General features: G+C 45.9%; 2 protein-coding genes across 6 annotated transcripts; one reads left to right on the forward strand and one right to left on the reverse strand.

The window, feature by feature from the left end:
- The first annotated feature begins 44 nt into the window (after positions 1-44).
- Positions 45-13,442, forward strand: Nf-YC (nuclear factor Y-box C). Of its 5 annotated transcripts, XM_077640531.1 has the most exons (12): positions 732-839; positions 1,066-1,125; positions 4,097-4,210; positions 6,087-6,158; positions 6,254-6,367; positions 6,909-7,046; positions 8,870-8,968; positions 10,045-10,140; positions 10,912-10,974; positions 11,175-11,294; positions 12,746-12,877; positions 13,120-13,442. In XM_077640531.1, exons 3-12 carry the CDS (start codon positions 4,103-4,105, stop codon positions 13,267-13,269), a joined length of 1,092 nt encoding a protein of 363 aa, XP_077496657.1. In that variant the 5' UTR covers positions 732-839; positions 1,066-1,125; positions 4,097-4,102; the 3' UTR covers positions 13,270-13,442. The 5 variants fall into 5 exon arrangements, with proteins under 5 accessions (XP_077496656.1, XP_077496660.1, XP_077496659.1 ...); XM_077640530.1 differs by lacking the exons at positions 732-839; positions 1,066-1,125 and adding an exon at positions 45-256; XM_077640534.1 differs by lacking the exons at positions 732-839; positions 1,066-1,125 and adding an exon at positions 97-256 and having other exon boundaries at positions 8,873-8,968.
- A 2,540-nt stretch (positions 13,443-15,982) lies between these two features.
- On the reverse strand, positions 15,983-20,179 carry RpS12 (ribosomal protein S12). The gene is made up of 4 exons (XM_077640538.1): positions 20,047-20,179; positions 19,725-19,850; positions 17,442-17,544; positions 15,983-16,199 (listed from the first exon to the last, which is right to left on the reverse strand). Coding segments are annotated over exons 1-4 (399 nt in total). The 5' UTR covers positions 20,049-20,179; the 3' UTR covers positions 15,983-16,031.
- Between the last annotated feature and the right edge of the window lie 50 nt (positions 20,180-20,229).

Raw genomic sequence — 20,229 nt, forward strand, 5'->3', positions numbered from 1 at the left:
AGACAAATGCAAGGAAAGACGAAGGCGACCCAGCAGGGCGAGCCACAGCGGCCGCGAAAGAGGGCAAGCCCGTATGTGCGTGCGTGTGTTAGCGTCAGAGTCGTTGACTGCCGCCGCGCTGTGCCGTGTACCCGATCCGTGTTCTCGGCATCTCGTGCGCGCGCCGCCGCTATGCTCGTGGCCGGCAGCTGATAGGATGTCTACGTGGAATCGGTCACATGCTCTCGATCTCTAGGACGACTGGCTAATCGACGAGGTGAGTGGTGCGTCGTTCAATGCTGCGCAGCGCCTATGGTCGAGAACCCAGCCACTGAGTGCGAGCGGTACGCCGTCGTCCTATCAACTCTGTCCAATGGGGCGGTCAGTGCTCCTGTGATTGGCTTGGGCCCCCAAAGAAATGCTCCCTTTGAGGCACCGACTGATTGGCCGCCGGCGGATTTGAAAAACACCAACTCGTGGCCGCCGGCAAAGCACGCGGGACGCACGAAAAACAGCGGTCCTTTATCGGGCGGTATTTCGTGCGTGTCCGTGCACCGTCAGTCGATGCGCTTCCCCGATTAGGCCTAGACGCGGTCACGGTCGGCGCTGGCCCCGATGGCATCTCCGTTTATGGAGATAAGTGCGAGCCGCGGGTTGCTCGCGCGATAAGCCAGCCCGCGCGTATCGCGATGACAGGCAGCGTTGTGGTGGAGTCCGGTTGAGCCTTTCACGATGCTGGTCAGCGCGAAACGGTCGCGGTCTGGCGTGATATGTGCTAGCAGTTCATCGTCCACTCTGCCGTGCCAGCATAACTTGACCGTATGCGCGGAGTTCGAGGTGCTGGTTGCTTTGGTTAGCAGGTGCGATTGACGTTACCCATGCCGTTTGCACTCCTGCCCACTTCCTTATTGTTGTCATGGGCCTAATTTTTGTGAATAAGTGAATGCCTAAAATTTTACCTTGTATATATTGCTTTTTTATCCTTACTCTGAGGCCCAAAATTTACTTTTATTTGGTAGCCTTGTTTATTAAAGCACTGTGCCGGTGAAAATCATGTCCAAACAGATAGTTAACATTTTACTGCAGAAAAACTTCAGCAACATGAAACACCGATAAATTATTGAGGAAGTCCAGCGGCGTGCTGAGGTAACTTTTTAAACATTTTTTTATATATATATATGCCGTCGCAGGAAGTTTTGTCACTGTAGTATGATACAACTCAAACAAGTGGCAAGTGCCCCTCATGGTGTCGACCATTTGTCATAACATTGCTGAGGGACATTGATAAGGGACAGAACAGTGAACTTTAAACACCCGCTTTTTGTTTTAGCACAATGAAAAGCTTGCTGCCTATGGTGCTTGATTCCACAATGGTTCTGTTTAAAATGCTGTAGATGATTTTTACTGAGAATTTTTATCAGCGCTAGCGTCTGCTTTTATGTAGGCCGATGCTGCAAACCACGATCAGCAAACGCCTTGGCGATTTCACTTAGCAGAAGTAATGTACTGAAGGCCAAGATAAATCTCATTCCAGTTTCCGCATCCAGTTAAAGCTGCTACGGCACAGTGATGTAGTACATGGATGAATGGATGGATGGGTAAGGCTGAACCTTTTAGATTGTGAGCGGTGGTTTAAGCCACCTAGCCATGACTTGTGAAATTTTACTCTTGTCTTTATTTTAGCCACCAATCAGATAACCTCCGCTTGGTTAGTTCTACCCGCTTAATATCTACTTTTCCTTCACTCTCCTTAAATCCTAATGGTTTGAATAAATCAGCCCCGCTGCTTTCCACTGTAGAGTGAAGCCCTTTACAGAAAAGTATCAAGTGTTCAGCCGTTTCCTCCTCCTCTCCACACACAACGCACAACGTGTTCCATCTCGCGGTACTTGACTCTATATGCCTTAGTTCGCAAAACTCCCGTCCTGGCCTCAAACAACAAAGAGTTTCCCCTACAATTATCATAGATATTTTCTTTGGAAATTTCCTGCTTAAAGATCCTGTATGTTCCCAGTGCAATTTTGTCAGATTCCCTGTTTTCCACAGAGCTCTCTCTGTTTCTTCAACTTTTTTACATGGATGGATGGATGGATACGGCTGAACCCTTTAAATCGGGCGGTGGCTCAAGTCACCTAGCCATGTCTTGTGAAATTTTACTCCTGTCTTGCTTTTAGCCACCAATCAGATAACCTTCGCTTGGTTACATCTAATCTCTTAAAATCCACTTTCCCTTCGCTATCCCTAAACCCCAATGCCTTGGGTAAGTCAGCCCCGCTGCTTTCCACTGTAGGGTGAAGCCCTTTACAGAAAAGTATCAAGTGTTCAGCCGTTTCCTCCTCCTCTCTGCACGCAATGCACAAAGTGTATTATCTCCTGGTACCTGACTCTATACGTCTTAGTCCGCAAAACTCCACTCCTGGCCTCAAACAACAAAGAGCTTCCCCTACAATTATCATAGATATTTTCTTTGACAATTTCCTGTTTAAAGGTTCGGTATGTTCCCAGTGCCGATTTCGTCAGCATCCCTGTTTTCCACAGAGCTCTCTCTGTTTCTTTAACCTTTTTCTTAACCGATAATTGCTGATTTGCCCCCTTACTGCTGTCCAGACATTTGCTTGTCAATTTTCAAGTTCGCTTTCTCCATTTCGTGTCAACATTCTTTATATACAGGTATCTGAAAACTTTCCTAGCCCACTGCTTTTCCTCTATCTTTCTGAATCGTTCCTCAAATGCTATCTTACTGCTAGCCTCTCTGCTCTCGAAAGACGCCCATCCCATATCACCCTGTGCCCCCTGATTTGGTGTATTTCCATGTGCTCCCAAAGCTAACCTCCCTACTCCCCGTTGTTTAATTTCTAGCCTTGCTTGAACATCTGGCCTCATACACAGGACCTTTGTTGATGAAAGTGCCATCTTGTGGTGAAAACCTGCCACTATTAGAGTAGCGCACTACCTGACCACATCTCAGTACAACATCACTGATTTGTTTCAAACGTGCACTGTTTTTTTCCTTCCTGGAGTGTTCCTTATACTTTAATAAATTAAGTTTGCACTCTCTCCAGTGCACTCTTTGATGACAGGCAATGTATCTTTTGCATCGCCGAAGGTGTGCTTTTAGCTTTTGTCACTGGATGGCGCCAATGTGTTTTATATTTCTTGAAATAAGCGGCTACCACAGCCCACTAAAAATTTTGTCGACAAGATGTACATCACTGTGTTGTAACAGCTTTGGGTGTGGAAATTGAAATGGATGCAATATTCAAAATCTCTAATTACTGTCTGGGGAGTGAAATTTATATTAGTCTTTGGTAATTGTTCTGCTTATGTTCCATTGTGCTAGGTGATCATGGTTTCCAACATCGGCCTACATAAAAATGGGTGCACACATTGATCGAAAAATTCTCTGTAAAAATTGTCTACAGAATTTCTAACAAAACCGTTGCGGAATCGAGCACCTCAGACAGCAAGCTTTCCATTGTGACGGAAAAAAGTGGGTGCATAGAATTCAGTGCTGTGTCCCTTTAATCCTCTTGCGCCTGCTAGCCTGACATAGCAAGTGGCTGCCGGGTGAGAGGGTTATTAACCACAGATTAAGCACAACATCATAACAGCCGGGCGAGGCCACTGGTCGGAAGGCCTCTTTGAGGGGTATATGTCGCTTTTTTCTTGAGTTGTATCAAGCTACAGTGTTTCATTACACGTCACATATTCCTCTCTACCATACAAGTCACATCTGATTTCCCTCAAACCTGAATGAATGCCCATGTGTTGGACATATCATAACATCAGTGTTATGCTGGATAAGTAGTGAACGCTGTGATATACGCCCTGGTGGGAACTTCTAAATCTGTGGGGCTGCATTGCTTGTGCCTAGCCACTGATCACCAGTTAGGTACTAAGCTGCTCTCACTGAGCGAATAATATGCTGACACATGCAAAGAAAGTTGTGATAAGTATTGACAGAACTGCAACAGACTCATTCAGAAACAGCTCCGCACTTATGATGACGGAGTCATTGTTTTCATAATCTGCATTTTTCTTCTTGTGGGGGAGCGTTAGTGCTTTTGATATAAATTTGCCCATGTGCTCATGGTATGAACGCAACCTTTGAATGCAGGGCAACATGTCTGATTCACAGACATACACCAATGCCTCTGGGCAATCAGAGGCCCACCAGGCTTTGGAATACTTCTGGCCTCGCATCATGGAGGAGACACGGAATCTGGGCGTGGTAGGTGTCTTTTGCCACCCTAATGCCTTTTGTCTTTTGTGGAAGATTCTAGGGGCTCTTAAGAAATGAACACCTTGCAAGCGTACTTTTAACTGGGTGTCCCATGACACCATAAATGATGTATATGAGCACTGGCCATGGTATTGACTTACTTTGAGCAATACTCTCCATTAGTACAGTTCACATTTGGAGTAGCACAGACAAGTGAAATGGATTGTAGTTTACAGCTGGATACATACAGATGAGAAGTTTTATGGTCGGTCATGAATTGCTGGCGACAGGCTGTGTGACGCCATATTTAGAACGAATGAACATCATTGTGCGAAATAAAGGAAGACGGGTACCCTACGATATGATTATGACAAAGCTTACAAGAATTTGTACTGTATTGTTTTGTATTCACGGTATCCTATAGTGATGTTCTATGCTGTAACTGAAAATTTCCTCTGTTAAACCTGAAATTTTTCATTTCGGGCCCTTTTTCTGTACAGCACCTTGAGTCCCCCATATTTGCAGCGTGAAAGACGGGACAGTGCTGTGCTGTGTCCTTCCTTCTGTGTCTCGTCTGTCGCACTGTAACCATTAAGTACATAAACCAACTCACCCAACAAGTTGGTTTGTCAGCACTTTGAGAGCTCCGTCAATTGGGAAAAAGGGGGAGTCCTTGAACTTCCCTGAGACTCTGATAAAATTCTCTTTTCACCAAATTTTACTGCAAATTTCATGAAGAAAGGGAAAATTCCCTAAATTGGACATCAATAATATTCTGCTTAATGCAGGAACTCAGGGTGTTGCTCTGTGCTATGTAAGGTGCTCCTTCACCCTTCCGTACTGTGTTGCCAGTGCAATACCCTCATGTCATATCGCAGTGCTTCATCTTTTTCCTCTAAACTCGCCTACCGCCTTGCTATACTGCTGTCTATGCCCGAGTCATAGACCCGGGGTTTATGCCATTGACAAAAACCGACTTGCCACTTGCGCCGTTTTGCGTGCTAAACGATTTTCTCGCTTCACTAGCATATGAACGGTACACTGCACACGCATCGAATGCGTCCGGAAATATTGTGCGCACTAGCTTCATGCTGTGACCAGTCCTCAAACGTTTTGGCTGGTAGCAGAATCTGTGGTACTCTCAGACTGCAGTTAAATATGAGTACGGGCATATTCAATTCTTCACCTTGTTACATTCAGCTGAAGTGGGTAGCTATCCTGATTCCTGTTTTCTACGTAACGGGCTACAATGAACTGTTTGCCACCCAGTCATGCGTTGATGATGTTGCGCTGCGATGTTAAAGAATAACACACGTAAATCAGTCTGCTGCTGTAGGTAGAAGAAACAAATCAAGATACTGCAGACTGTATACTGCTTTGAAAGAATAGTACCTGTAGTGTATCAAAATTTTGTCTTTGCTTACCATACAGATTTGCCATACACCAGCTCACAGCTATGCACAGGCTTCTGTGTAAAATGGAGTGAGGGTAGGGCAGTGCCTTCCAGTTTATGTATTCCGAGAAGCAGGCTTCCACCGTCACTCTCTTCCTTTGTTCAAACCTCTGCACCGCCTTCAATGATTAGAGGAGCGTGTAAATGTTTCGTGCCCATTACCTGTTACCTCACTATTTCGGCATGCTGAATGTGTCTTGCATGTTTTCTTATTTACTCATTTGCAGACAAGTGTAGACGGTTGGACGTTCTTTTTATTGAAAAAAAAAAAGCTTATACAGGTTCTCGACGTGTGTTGTTTGAGTAAATTTCGCATGATGACAGAAAACACGCACTTTTTTCTTAACTGCTGAATTTTGTGGATAGATGCAATGCTTTGCCTTGCATGTCTTTAACTTCCTTTTTGTGTTTCATTTCTTTCTTTTTTTCCAGAATGAGTTCAAGAACCAGGAACTGCCACTGGCGAGGATAAAGAAAATAATGAAGCTGGACGAAGATGTGAAGGTGAGGGGTTCAGTTCAGCAAGAAACTGGCGCACGGTTTTGTTTCTTCAACCTGTCCGAGCAGTTCTTGACCGCTTTGCTCGTTCTCCCCGGCAGATGATTAGTGCCGAAGCACCTGTGCTGTTTGCCAGGGCGGCCGAAATCTTCATCACAGAGCTCTCGCTTCGTGCTTGGGTCCACACAGAGGACAACAAGAGGCGCACATTGCAGGCAAGGCATCGCTCCAAGATTCTGACGAAATTGATTTCATTGTGAATTTTTTCTTTGGCTCAAGGGTGAGGCAGAGGGGAACACTGATACGGAGCCACCCCATAATGCGTTCACATGTGTAGCTAGCTTTCTTACCTGCTACTGTAATATTTTGTTTAGGGCTGCACTTGTGTAGCATATAATCTGTCTAAATGATCGTGTCACATCTACATTGTTCCCAACAAGCTCCGTATCAAGCCCAATGGCAGCACAAACTAAAGCCAGAGTGGCTGGACGCCACGGAGTGTTAATTTCGTGCAAAATATGTGGCTCAGTACGCCTCAAATTACTGTTTTCATTTGTGAATCTTCTCTTCTTTTTTCTTGCTTAATCTGAATAACCACTCACTTGCAGTTCTTGCTTGTAATAAGGGTGCTTCAAAGAGGACCTGGCTGTTCAGGTTTTCATAGCGGGACCTTGTCTTGTAGTTGTTCATAGCGAGCATAGCAAATGCATGGCCCAAGCACGGGCTGATGCATCACGCACTTTGTGACCAATGCAGAGGAACGACATTGCCATGGCCATCACCAAATATGACCAATTCGACTTCCTCATCGATATCGTGCCAAGGGACGAGCTCAAACCGGCTACAAAACGGACAGAGGAGACGGTGCGGACAACCGCCATGCCTGCTGACCAAGTGAGTGGCGACCTTGTTGTTGTTGGCATGTGCTTACAATCGCCTAGCTTCGTCAGGAAGACTGCTGTGAGAAAAAGGCGGTGGGCGAGAATCTGTTTCTTGTGATAGTTGCTTAGCTACACTGCAGACTGGTGAGTAGTAGGTGTAATACATGTTGCTCGCAGCACCTTTTCTGATAGCGAGGGGTGCCAATAAAACCAGTGATTAGCTGAGCTTGACATGGCTTAAATAAATTTCACAAGTTGTGCATGACAGGTTAGAGTGCCTCTAGCCGTGGTCGTCTATGCAGAATGCTTCCAAGTGCTCTGGTTAGTGGCATTTCACATGTTGGCTCTCTGTTGGGATTGATTCACTGTGGTTATGGCAGCATGAGAAAAACAGATGGAAAATCTAGTATACAGCTTTGGCTATTTCGGGGGGCTGTGACTTTACAACCAAACTCATTTTAACTTTAATCCTTTGCTGTAGCTGACCTTCGTACAAAAAGGAGTAGCTCCAGAAAAAAGTATACAGCAATGGGCTAGCTTCAGACTGGATTGTACTGTTTTGTTGGGCTGTGTTTGTGTTTCCATGCTTTGTAAAGAAGTTTTCTTTGCACGTATGGTAAAGATGTTGGCACTGCTAACTGGCAGGATACTAAAATCTGATGCATCACTTCTGTGCCCGTCCACAAGTGTATTTTCAAGCATTGTTTTGTTTTCCAAAAAATCAGCTGGCGTTTTCCCATTAATTTAATCATCACTACATCTTTCATCACACCTTCGCCCTTCATTAATGCCCTGAGGCAATAAATCTCTCTTGAAAAAAAAAAAATCCACAGTTTTAATTATGAAATCTGAAAGTATCTAGCTTGCAGTTTTCGGATTTGAAAGGCCCCCTTTTGCGTGCGCGCATGTGTGAGAAAGAGATAGATCGGCAGAACTGCGATTTTTTGATGCATAATGTCATGCGCCTACAAGAAAGGTATCCCTGAACTGCAAGTTTTACCCGGTCAAAAAATGACCAGATGAAACTTTCAAAAACACATTTAAATCCATTTGGAAATTACTGGAGCAAAGTGGATTTTATTTGAGTTATTTTTTTGCAAGTTCCAGTTGATCTTTTTTTTTATGTGATATCAATTAGAGCTCACATCAGGAGCAAAATCCGCGGTCCGATGTCACGAAATTTGCTGATTGGTCTAGAGATTATGTAACCTTGTGATGTCTTCATAACCTGCCCTAATAAGCCACTCTGATTGGTTAAAGAGAGGTCACATGACTTTGACATCATCACAACCTGCCCACCATGGCACGTGTAAATTAATGATCGGTCGAGAGAGGTCATGTGCCCTTGTGACGTCATCACAGCCTGCTCACCTGGTTGCGAGCAACCAGTGGATGGAATTCCAGGTTTGGACATGGATGAAAATACACAAGTCTACTTGAAAGAAGTGGATGTTGATGAATTAAGCGCTTGAGTTCAACAAGGAATACAAAAAAATAAAATCGGAAAAAAAAAGTTATATATATATATATATGCAAATGTCGGCGCCATCACAGTGTGATGGATGATGGATACATGCTACTGCAGCTAATGGTCCGAATATGGCAGTTGATGGACCAGCAGTTGCAAAGAAGCTGACGCAAACACAGAAGTTGCAACAGAAGCGGCAACAAATGTGACATGTAGTGCCTTCACGTTTCACTCTTAAGGTGACTTGAGTGCCCTCATAGTTTCTTCTTATTGGGTGCCTATTTATACGTTTTCATATTTATTATTGTGACTCTTTTTCTGCAAAGTTGCAAAACTGACAGATAGTATCTGTTTATCCACTGTGAAAGCAGGTGCAGTACTACTTCCAGCTGGCCCAGCAACACCAGGCAGCTTTGCAGCAACAGCAGCAGCAGCAGCCAGCCTTGGCCACAGCAGCCCAGCCACAGGTGAGGAGCCAGAACTTGCTGAGGGGATGTGCTCGCAACTAAAATGCTGTTTCATATAGTGCCTTAACCAGTCTAACTATAGTTCTAAGGATGGTTTGGTGGTTTGGTTTTACTATACAACTCAAGGTACAACTCAGAGAACGAAGCGGCAAAGCTCCTGAGTAGAGGCCATCCAGCAAATAGCATTGACTTCTTATCACGGCGTCACAGTTGACTGCCTTGTGCCTGCTAGCAGTACGTCACAGGTGGCTGTCAGGTGCATGGCAGTGGATGCATCGCTGTGGGTCGGCACCATTGGTTGCAGCGCCACCTTTGAGGTGTATTTGCCGCTTCAATCTTGAGTCGTATCTGATCGTAGTGGGGTAACAGCATGGAAGGCAATATGGTGAAGCAGCTGTTGCAAAGCCAACACTCATTAAAAGCCAACACTCATAAATAAATAATTTTTTAGCTGCTGTTTTTGTTGTTTTTTATACTTGTATGTTATTCCCATTCCCCTCTGTAACGCCTGACGGCCCTGAGGGTAAATAAATAAACTCAGAGGGGCTTGTAGGCCTTTGTCATACTGCTGTAGTAATGCATGATCTGTCAACTTAGTTGGGGGATCCAGGACTGCTATTAGTCTATTGTTTGTGCATTGCACACAGCAAATTATTTGTCACTTTGTAGTGCTTATGTGTCCCAGATTTGTATCAGGAGCCTTGCCGCAGTAGCGTAGCCGATTTAATATGAAGTTTGGTGTGCTGTGTGGACACTTCCTTTAGAACTGGCAATGTTTTGAATGGTTAACTGGCGATGGAAAACAAGGGTTATCTAACAAATCGAGTCTGCCACAAGACCGGGGCTTCTCTCAGTGACTCTGAACTACCCTTGTCTTTTGTCAGTGCTGCTTCTATGTTGCAGAAAATTTTATGATTGCGTCACTTCCTTGATAACCGGTTAGGTTGCATGTTTTGTGTACATGACCTGCACAACAGGATGCACGATGTCATCTTATTTTGAATTGGGACTGAGTTTGCTGTTCACCTGGTGAGGCTATATTCTAAGCATCCGTACTCTGTCCCTTTTCTCTGCAGATTCAGATTGTGCAGACATCAGGCACCAATCAAGCCCTGACGGTACAGAATGCAGCACCTTCTTTCTCAGTACCATCAGTGTTGCAAGTACAACAGGTCAGTTGAAGAAACCACATCTGTTGCAGAGTGCATGCATTCTCAGCTGAAGACTGGGGCTGGGAGCAGTGGCCCCATCACACATCTATAACTCAATACCGTATTTACTTGATTCTAACACGCACCCGTTTTTAACGCCACTGATGGCAATAGGTTGTTGCTCAATCAGTTTTGTTTTCATACTCGATTCTAATGCATGTGTCATTTTTAGATGAGTTTTTCTTAAAAAAAAAAGGTGTACGTTAGAATTGAGTAAATACGGTATATTGCTTTCAGTCGGACGTTTGAAGTCGCGTGCTATTTGAGTGCTTCTACGGGCAAAACTACTACACATTGCGCATGTGGCCAGTGTTGTAATGAGGATGCTAGGAGAAAAGAATTTTTGCGCCCAGGGCAAGCTAGCCGGAATCTGGCTTTTTTCACTGAGTTGAAAATGCGATAAAATTTACTTTGTTATATTGAAGCTAGAAATACATGGCGCTCTATAGGTTACAAAAAAAGAGCTTTGTTAAATCGAGGTTTAACTGTAGTGTATCTATGTTACAGCGGCTTAAACACAACCAGGTTTGCCACTTATCGTGGAGGTCTTTATTGTTGAAGGATGTGTTCAGTTTGAGGTTGTCTACAAGATTGTTAAATTTCATGCAACATTCTTACTTATAGGTCTGCCAGTTGCAGACTGCAAGAACTCGACAAAGCTTCCCGAAAATTTGCTTTCTCTTCGAGTACCTTTCAAATCTTTGTTTTCAATGCTTTACCGACCTCTGGCAGGTTGGGACCGCAGAACAGCAGCAGCAAGCCCAGCAGCAACAGCAGCAGCAGATCCAGCTGCAGGTGAGCTCATCTGTGCAGCTGCGACCACACCTATCGCTAGCTGCACGAACCGGTCACCTTGCAATCTTTTTCACAAGTGCCACTTCCAGAACATGCCATCTTTCACGCTTGCCTTGTGTTTCTTGTGCATTGGATTACCTTTTGGCTTTCACGTCCTCCGAGTTTTGCGAATGTCGTCCTTTTGACATGCCCTATTGCAGACCCAGCCCCAGGTGGTGCAGCTGCAGCAGCCAGTGCAGACACAGCAGGTGGCCCAGCAAGGGGGCATCCAGATTGTGCAGCAGGTCATCAACAGCAATGGCGAGATACAGCAGATACCGGTGGGCTTGGCTAGAAATACTCACTTCAGTCATCACTCTAGTACTGTTGCATATGCGCACTTTTTCAAGGTGGTTGCCTGCACAGTTTTTTTTGTTTCAAACAAGCCTTTATACAGACTTGCGTTTATCTCACCCAAGCCAGTTGGACCCAACTCGCAATTGTTCCACAAACTAGTTGGGACCATGCAGTTAGGATTTCCGCTTGGTTCGCAATCTGTCTTGGGGAACTCGAAGCAGTGGCATGTGCTGTCTGCTTTCATGACAATACAAGCAGTTGGCATTGGGTTTTACTTCAGTGGGCAATGTGGTCTGACTTGCAGACAAAGCAGTCTGCTCCCTTTTTTTTTTGTTACCTTCTTCGCAGCCCTAAGTAGCCTGCCTGTTAACGTCTACTCCTTCGCGATGCATACTTAAAGATAGCACAGGGTACACCAAGGGCTATCAGAGTGAAATATGCAACAGTTGTGCTGTGTGCACCCCCCCCCCCCCCCCCCCCCCCCCCGTCCTCCTTTGTCTGCTCTTATTCACTTTTCCTAGATAAAAAGGGTTCTTTTGTGCATTACTGTGGCCCCTAGGTTATGCTTTATCGCAGGGGCACATGTTAACCTCTTGATGTTTAATAAAATAGGAACATAAAGCTTTTTGTTCTTTGTGAGTTATCTTTAACTAAAGGCACATTTATGAACTGCAGCTTTTGACCCCATGTGCATTGTATTTTGCTTCTGAACATTTGAAAGACTGCATTATACATGAAGGCAAGGTCCACTTTAAAAAATTTTGGCCTACGCACAGGTGCCCATAACAGTTTTCGGAATGATGAATTTCATGTAGGGGCTGAAATTCCGCACTCCCTGGAAGCGTGGTCAGCCATTGAGAGGTGCATTGTACAGGTTGAGCAGGGGAGTGCAAAGCATATCCTTCATTTCGTGGCTACATGCTTGAACAACTGCTAAAAAAATTAAGCTGTTCTGAAATTTCTGTCTTGAAAACTTTTGTGGGCCCCTGTACATGCTGTTCACTTTTTTTCTTAAAAAATTAGGCTCCCCTTAGCTACGGAGCTCTGAATGTTGAGTGGTCATTTTAGCTAAACTGTACAGTATAGTGAAGCATTGGAAACTGTAATACAGATTCACTTTTTTTTTTCTTGATGAACTGGTTTTTGCGTATGCGGATAGTTACGAGTGGTCGTTTGACACCTGGGCACAGGTTTTAGCAAACTGAGTGTGTTGAGCTTCTCCTGTCGAATTATTGCGAATTAGCTACACTTGGCCGAGTATTTTGTTGTGTTCAGTGCTATCCTGCTAACTAGAGCTTTTCCACCGCTCAACTCCAACCCGAGTTGGCTTCGAAACGTTGGGTTAAGTTAAAATTTTTGGTTGGAGATGTGCAGTTCATTATAACTCCAACCGTGCATGACGGCACCCGCATTTCTTCTTCCTTCTGCTCCTCAGATCCAGCTGACGCCAGCACAGCTGCAGCTGATCCGGATGCAGATGCAGGGGCAGAGCACGGGCCAGCCTATCATCATCCAGACAGCACCCATCCCCCAGGCAGCGCCACAGCCCCCACCACAGCAGCCACAGGTGATAACACACGAGCACTGCAGGTTTCAGGGGGGAGTCACCGTACCTGTTCAGACAGAGGCCAACTTTTTCTTTTTTTTCAGAAGTAATGTCGCAATCTGGTCAGCCTGTCGTAGTGAAATGCTATTAAGGCCAATACGTTTTAGCAAGCACTTAAATTGAGCTAAAGACGAAGTATAAAGAATCTGCGTGAAAACGCAAGTAGTTCATTGTAAACAAAATGGATTCTCTCCACCCCGTAGACGCTGTACCAGATCCAGCAAGCTCCTGGACAGCCAGCGTCGGTTTTCCTGGCTCCGGCAGGGGCAGTGGCGGGCACGCCGCAAACGACCGTCCAGATCCAGACCCAGCAGGAGGCGCAAGCTGCCGAGGACGACGGCACAGATCAGTGACGTTGGAGGTCACCCGCGGCTGTCAATCCTGCTCCACCCTTGTAAAAGCCATTGTTGTACAGATCCGCTTTTCACCACCACCACAGCCCGCGTTTTTTAGCATACCGCCGCCACTTGTCTTCAAGAATAAATGGGACGAGTGGCACCATCACCTCCACCACCTCTTGACACTGTGGCTGCGTTTGGGTTTTTCTTGGCCCCAAGGCACAGGAACGTCTAGCTGTGGTGCAACTAAATGCCTGATCTTGTGTGCACCCATTGCGCCTATGTGTGCTGCGTCATCAGGCAGTGCATTCCTCAATGCCTGAAGCTGCCGTCCTTGAATGTGTCGAGGATCTCACTCCGGATGATTTTCTAGGAGTTGATTGCTACATTATGTTTCATTGACTACCTGGTCTTAGTTCTAATGACAGTTTTTGGAAATAATGAGGAAAATAATTATGCAGAACCAAAAACCAAAATGGGTTTGAACCAGTGTATGGCATCACGGGCTCTGTCACAAAACTTCTCTGCACATAAATTAGGTGAACTGGCAACTGTGACTGCTTTGATCATTACTTTTGTGAAGTGACTATAAATAAGCTCGAAATTTTTTCCGTCAGCAAACGCAGAGCAAATATCGACAGATGTCTAGCTCACGACATCACACACACACGAATGGTTGCCGATAGAAATTTCCCTGACTAAGGCCACAAACTTTATTTGCGCTGAAACGAAACGTCGGCAAATTTACCATAAAGGATCAGAAGACTCCAGAGGATATACCATGAAAGTTTAACTAAAATGCAGGGGGATAAAAAAATGCCAGAATCGCCCTTTAAGCACCAGCAAAGCAGTCCAGGAAGCCTCATGGCAACGAATGACAGGTTTGCGCATGTAGGTGCAGTTGTGAATTGGGCTTCCTTTATTATGTGCAAAAAAGCGGCCAAAGGAAACATTGTCGCAGTACATTTCACCAGTTCACCCGAATACGCACAATATAGTCTGTGAGCTTGATGGGTAAGCTCATTTGGCTCCACCAAATGACCTTGTTATTCAGTCAATAATCACAAGGCTTCTTTAAGGAGCAGTAGCTTCAAGGACACCAAAGGTTACGACACACTTCTAAAATCATTGTCGGAAGTGGTGTAGACCATAGTGCATAAAATCAGCTTTCCATGTTTGATTTTATCAAGCAAGCCGGAGGCACCAAAATTCTTGAGCTTGTAATTTTATCTCGTAATTAGCTATTTTTTAGTAGATAAGAAAGGCTTTTGCAATGGACTGCTTTCTTGTCGCAGAATACTATGTGGCGGTCCTGATTGGAGGTGGAGCTTCACTGCATGTAAAGACTTTCATTGTCATAGGCTTTAGTAGCCTACTGGCATGGGCGGTGTGGCCCCATCAAGCGACCATGAGCCCTGGGCGCTCGGTGACTTCCGCAGCTCGTGTCACGGCCCGAAGTTTGGTGTCCGGATTGGAGCCGAGCAGTGTCGCCTCCCACTGTTCCGGATTAGAGAACTGAAATTAAGCCTGGTGAAGGGGGGTTTTAAGGGCATGCCCATAGAATGTGAGGTACAGTGGCGCACTGACCACATAGCTTACAGGAGGTGTGAACCACGGGACATTTGTGAGCATGTATCGCTGCAGACTTCAGCTGTATCCATCTGTAGGGGAAAATTAATCCAAATAGAACTGTTGGGGGACTCTTATAACTCCAATTTTTGTCTTGGTAAAAATCGATTCTGTGGCTCTTTCCGGATATGATGTTTTTTCCAGCAACGAAAAATTAATTTATTGCCAAGAAAATTGTACTCGATTTCCCCCCCCGTCACACCATTCATAATTGCGATGTGAACTAAGTTCAAAACAGCGTTGGCTTTGAAGTGAACAGCGCTTTAGCCTAGCCCTGAGAGTGAAAAATGTTTATTTAATTAAACAACCCATGTCCTTTTGGGAGAGGGAATTAAAGCTTCCCAGGACGGTAAGCAGGTGTTGCAGGAGATTGTCTCATACAGAGGCTTTTTTGCTGAGGTGGGTAACACAGGCCTCCCACGTGCATGCGCGAGATCTGCACAAAAAAAAAAATTACTCGCACACGTTAATTGCAAATTCAGTCGGTGATGGCCACACCTGCGTTTTTTTTCCATCTTTTACAGCTCCGCTTTAACTGAAAGTATCTTTGTTACGATTGTCATAATTTATTGGTACAGGCCAACTTCAATCTTTCCACTTCTGTGCTAAATCGGTGACAAATTCACTTCGAGGCGGCAACCCAAGTTCACACTCGCAAAGCAAGCTGAGACGTTAGTAATCAGTAGATTGGTTGCAGTACCATGCATTTTGCAGAAGAGAAAATTTTCTGCCATTTTGGTTAGCTTCCCCACCCTAGCAAGGTTGGCTGCCACACTTGGAAAAATTGAATTGTATATGTAAAGCTTCCTATTCATACGCCTTATTGTACCAAGGAAAAGTGTATGCAGAAGCACAAGCAATGTTCACTTTATATTTTTGTAAATATTGTGTGTAAAGCTCTCCCGTGTCCTTTCTTGCTATCGCTCCCCTTCCACTGCAGTAAATGGCCCAACCCTGCATTGGCGTCACCCCTGCAGCATGTGGCCACATCACATTTTGCCACAATCCTGTATATGAAGCACTATGGCAAACTGCATTTCTCAAGCCACTGGTGGAATGCTCAAAACTACACTCGTTAGAATCAGACACAGTAAGACAATTTTTTTTGTCTTCTCTCCCCGTTTTAATGCAAGCTGCGGCGGCCCATGTCAGCCCCTCTTGGACTGGAAGTAGTCTGCGAGGACATCGTGTGCCTGCGTCTCCTTGCCATAGTCCTTGACGACGACGCAGCTGCAGCCAACCACTTTCCTCGCCTTGCCCTCCTTGTCGATCTTGCAGAGGCCAGCCCACTCGCCAAGCTTCTTATTGCTGTCAACCTGGGAGTGGCGTCGTGGGTCCACAAAGAAGCCAACGTTACAAACTCATCAGTGCAAAATGCGATCAGCTGAACACATCTGAACCAAGTGTGCAAAATCAGAGGGTAGCATATCCACACCTCTTTTTCAGAAGAGGGAGTCTTGTTTCTCATCAAGCACACTTGTTTCTTCCACCAGAACCAGACCAATTCAGGTTTAGCAGTTTCAAGCTATGTTTATCCACACAATGCGCAAAACCAACTTTCACATCTCACAAGCAGCATTGTACAGTTGTCTAAAGCTAACCTGCGTGCTCTTCAGCTTGCTACTAATGCAATCATCTCTTCTCAGGGCTATTAACTCTATGCAAACTTATGCCCTGTCACGATTTGTTGGCACCAAGGTTGAAGCACAAAACAAACAGGCTGGTTAATGAAGTGCAGTAAGGCTACTGCTACAGCTTACTAGAAGAGAGAGTGCGGCAAGGACTAGCAGTGGAGCACTGCAAATTCGCCGCTGGCAATCGAAGCAGCGACACAGAAATCATCCATTCTTGAACACGTTTCTATGCCTTGCCAAGCTCACCAAACAGAACTGCTAACTGCCACTGGACCATGTGCATAGCGCACAAGAAGACGAAATATTTCTTTTTGGTTACGCAGCAAGCGAACTGACAGTTATTAGGATGAAAAAAAATGAGATCACTCGCAATCACTTGCACTTGAACACTGTGGTGAAGCCAACCATTTTCGGCAGCGCTGATCAAGCTCCCTTGAAAGCAGGCCGATAATGACGATGCCATGGGTGTCACGCGAAGACCCTCGCCCAATACACTGCCCATTTTAGCTCATTGTACTACTGCTAATGGCCCAGCTATGACGTCTACAGCAGAAGAGTCCCTCCCTAACTGATATTACACTTCTCGTGTGAATGTACAAACACCCGAGTGTACCACACAGCTTCCGCTCTGCAAATTGCAAGAGTTCAGAACACAGGGGGCCTCCAGCCCCAAAAAAGGAAACACCTATTTCTACTCACATATGCTTCACACAAATTAAAGCACTACTAAATCACAACACTGCCCATACACTGAAACTAGCCAGCTAGGGATTAAACATGTCACCTTAGCAACACAGAGATCCCAGTACCCTACTTCACAGACAGTCCACACCAAAAGGTCCCAAACACTACCACCATGCAGTCCCTCAACAGCGACTAATAAAGAAATAAAGAGTGGCGCAGAAGTTTCTTCACTCAAATCACCTTGATGAGGTTGATCTGGTGCTCCGCGCACAGGGCTTCCACGAGCTTCACGTAGCTGGCCTCGTCACAGTTGTTGGCGAGGACGCACAAGTGAGCCTGACGCCTGCACCAAGAGAAAACACAGCTTTGTAAAATCAGAGGTGCCAGCATTATAACACATCAAGGCTTGTGTGCAGATGGACCATATGGATTAAAGCAAAGGCACATTAAAATAAGGCATTCAGGATATGTCTCCATCAGAAGAGACCCAAATGGGTTGATTCAGAACACTGGTCCTTGGAGTGTTTGTTCAGTTCAAAAATCATTCCTCACAAATGCTACACATTGGGGTTGAACAGAGCCGCACCTCCAATTGATATCTTCGTGTGGGCTAGCTGGTCATTCATCACAGACAATGGCAGTGCAAAAGAAACAGGCATTATCCTGTGGTGCGCGTTTCTTTGACGTCGTCGCAGTTTCCTTTGTGCTGTCATTTTCAATGATGAACCATACCTCTCAATTCCTTAGTGCACAAGTAAATCATGACTTGCAGACACCACCTTCAAAGATTAGCTTATCAGCAGAGCAGCTGTTCACAGCAAAAATGCAAAAAAAAAAATGTGTCATAGCAGCGGTTGCCTTCTTTGGGCCCAGAAACCACGAAGAAAGCCTGGTCGTTTTCCTACTCGAGTCATCACCAACCAGCAAATAGTTCCATGCACACTATGGAAGCTAGCTTCATTCAGTGCCCAAAGGTGGCACCTGTGACGTCATGGGTGCCATCTTTTGGTACTGTGGCTAGCTTCAACAGTGTACCAGGGGCTGAATCCAGGAAACTGTTCGCTTTCTCTCTCGCCACCTCGCTCCATTGGCCGTGTGTCGTCACCGCTGTGACATCACTTCACGGAGGCGGGACCACGGATTTTGTTTACGTCACCAGACATGTCAATCAAGTGAAAGCGAATGCGTTCAGTCGCTGTGTGTGGAACTCTGAAAGTGGCGTTCGCTTCAGCGCGAGAAGAAACATGCCGGTACCTCCCACCGCCCCCGAAGAGCTAAAAACCCCACATTGGCCCAACGAGGAAAAGTGTGCTCACAACAGAGCGCAAAATACTCTGCGCACTACAGTTTTTCGCTACGGAGACTTACAGGCGACAGTCAGCAGCGAGGCAACTATACGGCTCCCGCAACTATACGGCTCCCGCAGTCGTCTGTGAGCCGGACGATTTTGGCCGTCGCTCAGGCAATCGTGCATGTCGGCACGAGAGGTTAAAAACGCGCCTAAGTTAGCATATAGCTCCTTAAACATACAAGCAGCCAAGATGGGACCGCCCAACAAAGCCAATTGGCTGTTGCCTGCCCCCTCGTCCTCCCGCAGTGTTTGTCCCATCACGGCAAAGCAAATGCGTTCCAAAGCGAACTCTTTCGTGGATTCGGCCCCAGAACCAGTTGACAATGGGTTCACAATATGCCGAGGCTTTCGCTACACTTTCCAGACCCAGGGATGGCCTATGACGGTGCAAACTATGTATATAGAGACAAAATGGATTAATTCACTGAGACCCACGTGTTTTCAGTGGTGAATTTGGGTGCAGTCAATGCTGTGGCAGGCCATGTTTCAAAATATGATAGTCCAGTTTAAAGCTGCCAACAAATGCTGTGTAGTGCTCTCACTGCTCACAAGTGTTCACATCTGCTCGCTTATCAACTCCCCAAGCAGATGCCATGCACTGCACAGCAGCCCTTAGAAGCTGCCTGTTACCTGTCATCTATTCCCTCACAGAGATCTTCCCATCACTGAGCCGTCACACGCTATGCAGATTTGCCAAGAATCCAGAAGAGGTGCAACGCGTGGTAACGGAAGCAGAAGCCGGCCGCCAGTGACTATAAATAGTCGGTACAGTCCCATTATTGGGTTAAGGTGCAGACAGGATAGTCAACGTCGAGCAAGTTGGCGCACTCTACCCAATATGCGTCGATGCAACTTTAGTTCCCAAACCGAAACTTCGTCAACGAGTTTCACACCACGCCGAGCACGTGCGCTCCGATAACCAACCACAATTCACGCGCACGTATACCCATGGACCTCGGCAAAAATGCCCCATTGGCAGTGCTCAATTAAACGGACGCCAACCAACGCCAAGGCGGTCTTTGTACACACTGATGTTCGCTCACACACAAGAGTAATCCCGATCTGGTGCACACCACGCAGTGAACCCCGTGCTTGAGGCAAAGCAACGTTGCTCAAAGTCACCGCAATGCACGATCACAACGGACGCGCTGTATGAAGGTTTCGGCGCTCACTTGTCGAGGGCCTTTGCCGCTTCGTGGAGACCACGAGCGAGACCGTCGTGCATCAGTGCCATCTTGAGCACCTCCTGGAGGGCGGTGTAGACATCCATGGGCTCGCCGCTTGACGCTATCGCCTCCCTGCATGACGATAAACAAGGCGCGATCACACATCACATTAGCAGACGTGCCACTGCGGCGTTCCCGCTAGCGCGTAATGCCGCCAACGAGCACGCTCATGTCGCGCGACGACATTCGCAAGAAATACAAAGGGGACACATGAAATGCACAGTAGAATACATGAGAAAAGTGTTGCGGTTTAAAAAAGTGCGCTTACATATTGTAGATGAAATATGTCCTCGGCGATAGTCACGAATTATGTAGACGTCTGGTGAATACGCCTCACCGGCTCAGAGCAGACATAGAAAAGGAAGAAGGAAGCGAACGCGTGCTGAGAGCCCTCTTCAACGAAGTTTCGTAAACACTTTGTAGTCAAATAAATGTTATCCTACTCAATACA

This window comes from Amblyomma americanum, chromosome 10 (assembly GCF_052857255.1).
Source record: "Amblyomma americanum isolate KBUSLIRL-KWMA chromosome 10, ASM5285725v1, whole genome shotgun sequence".
NCBI lineage: Eukaryota > Metazoa > Arthropoda > Arachnida > Ixodida > Ixodidae > Amblyomma > Amblyomma americanum.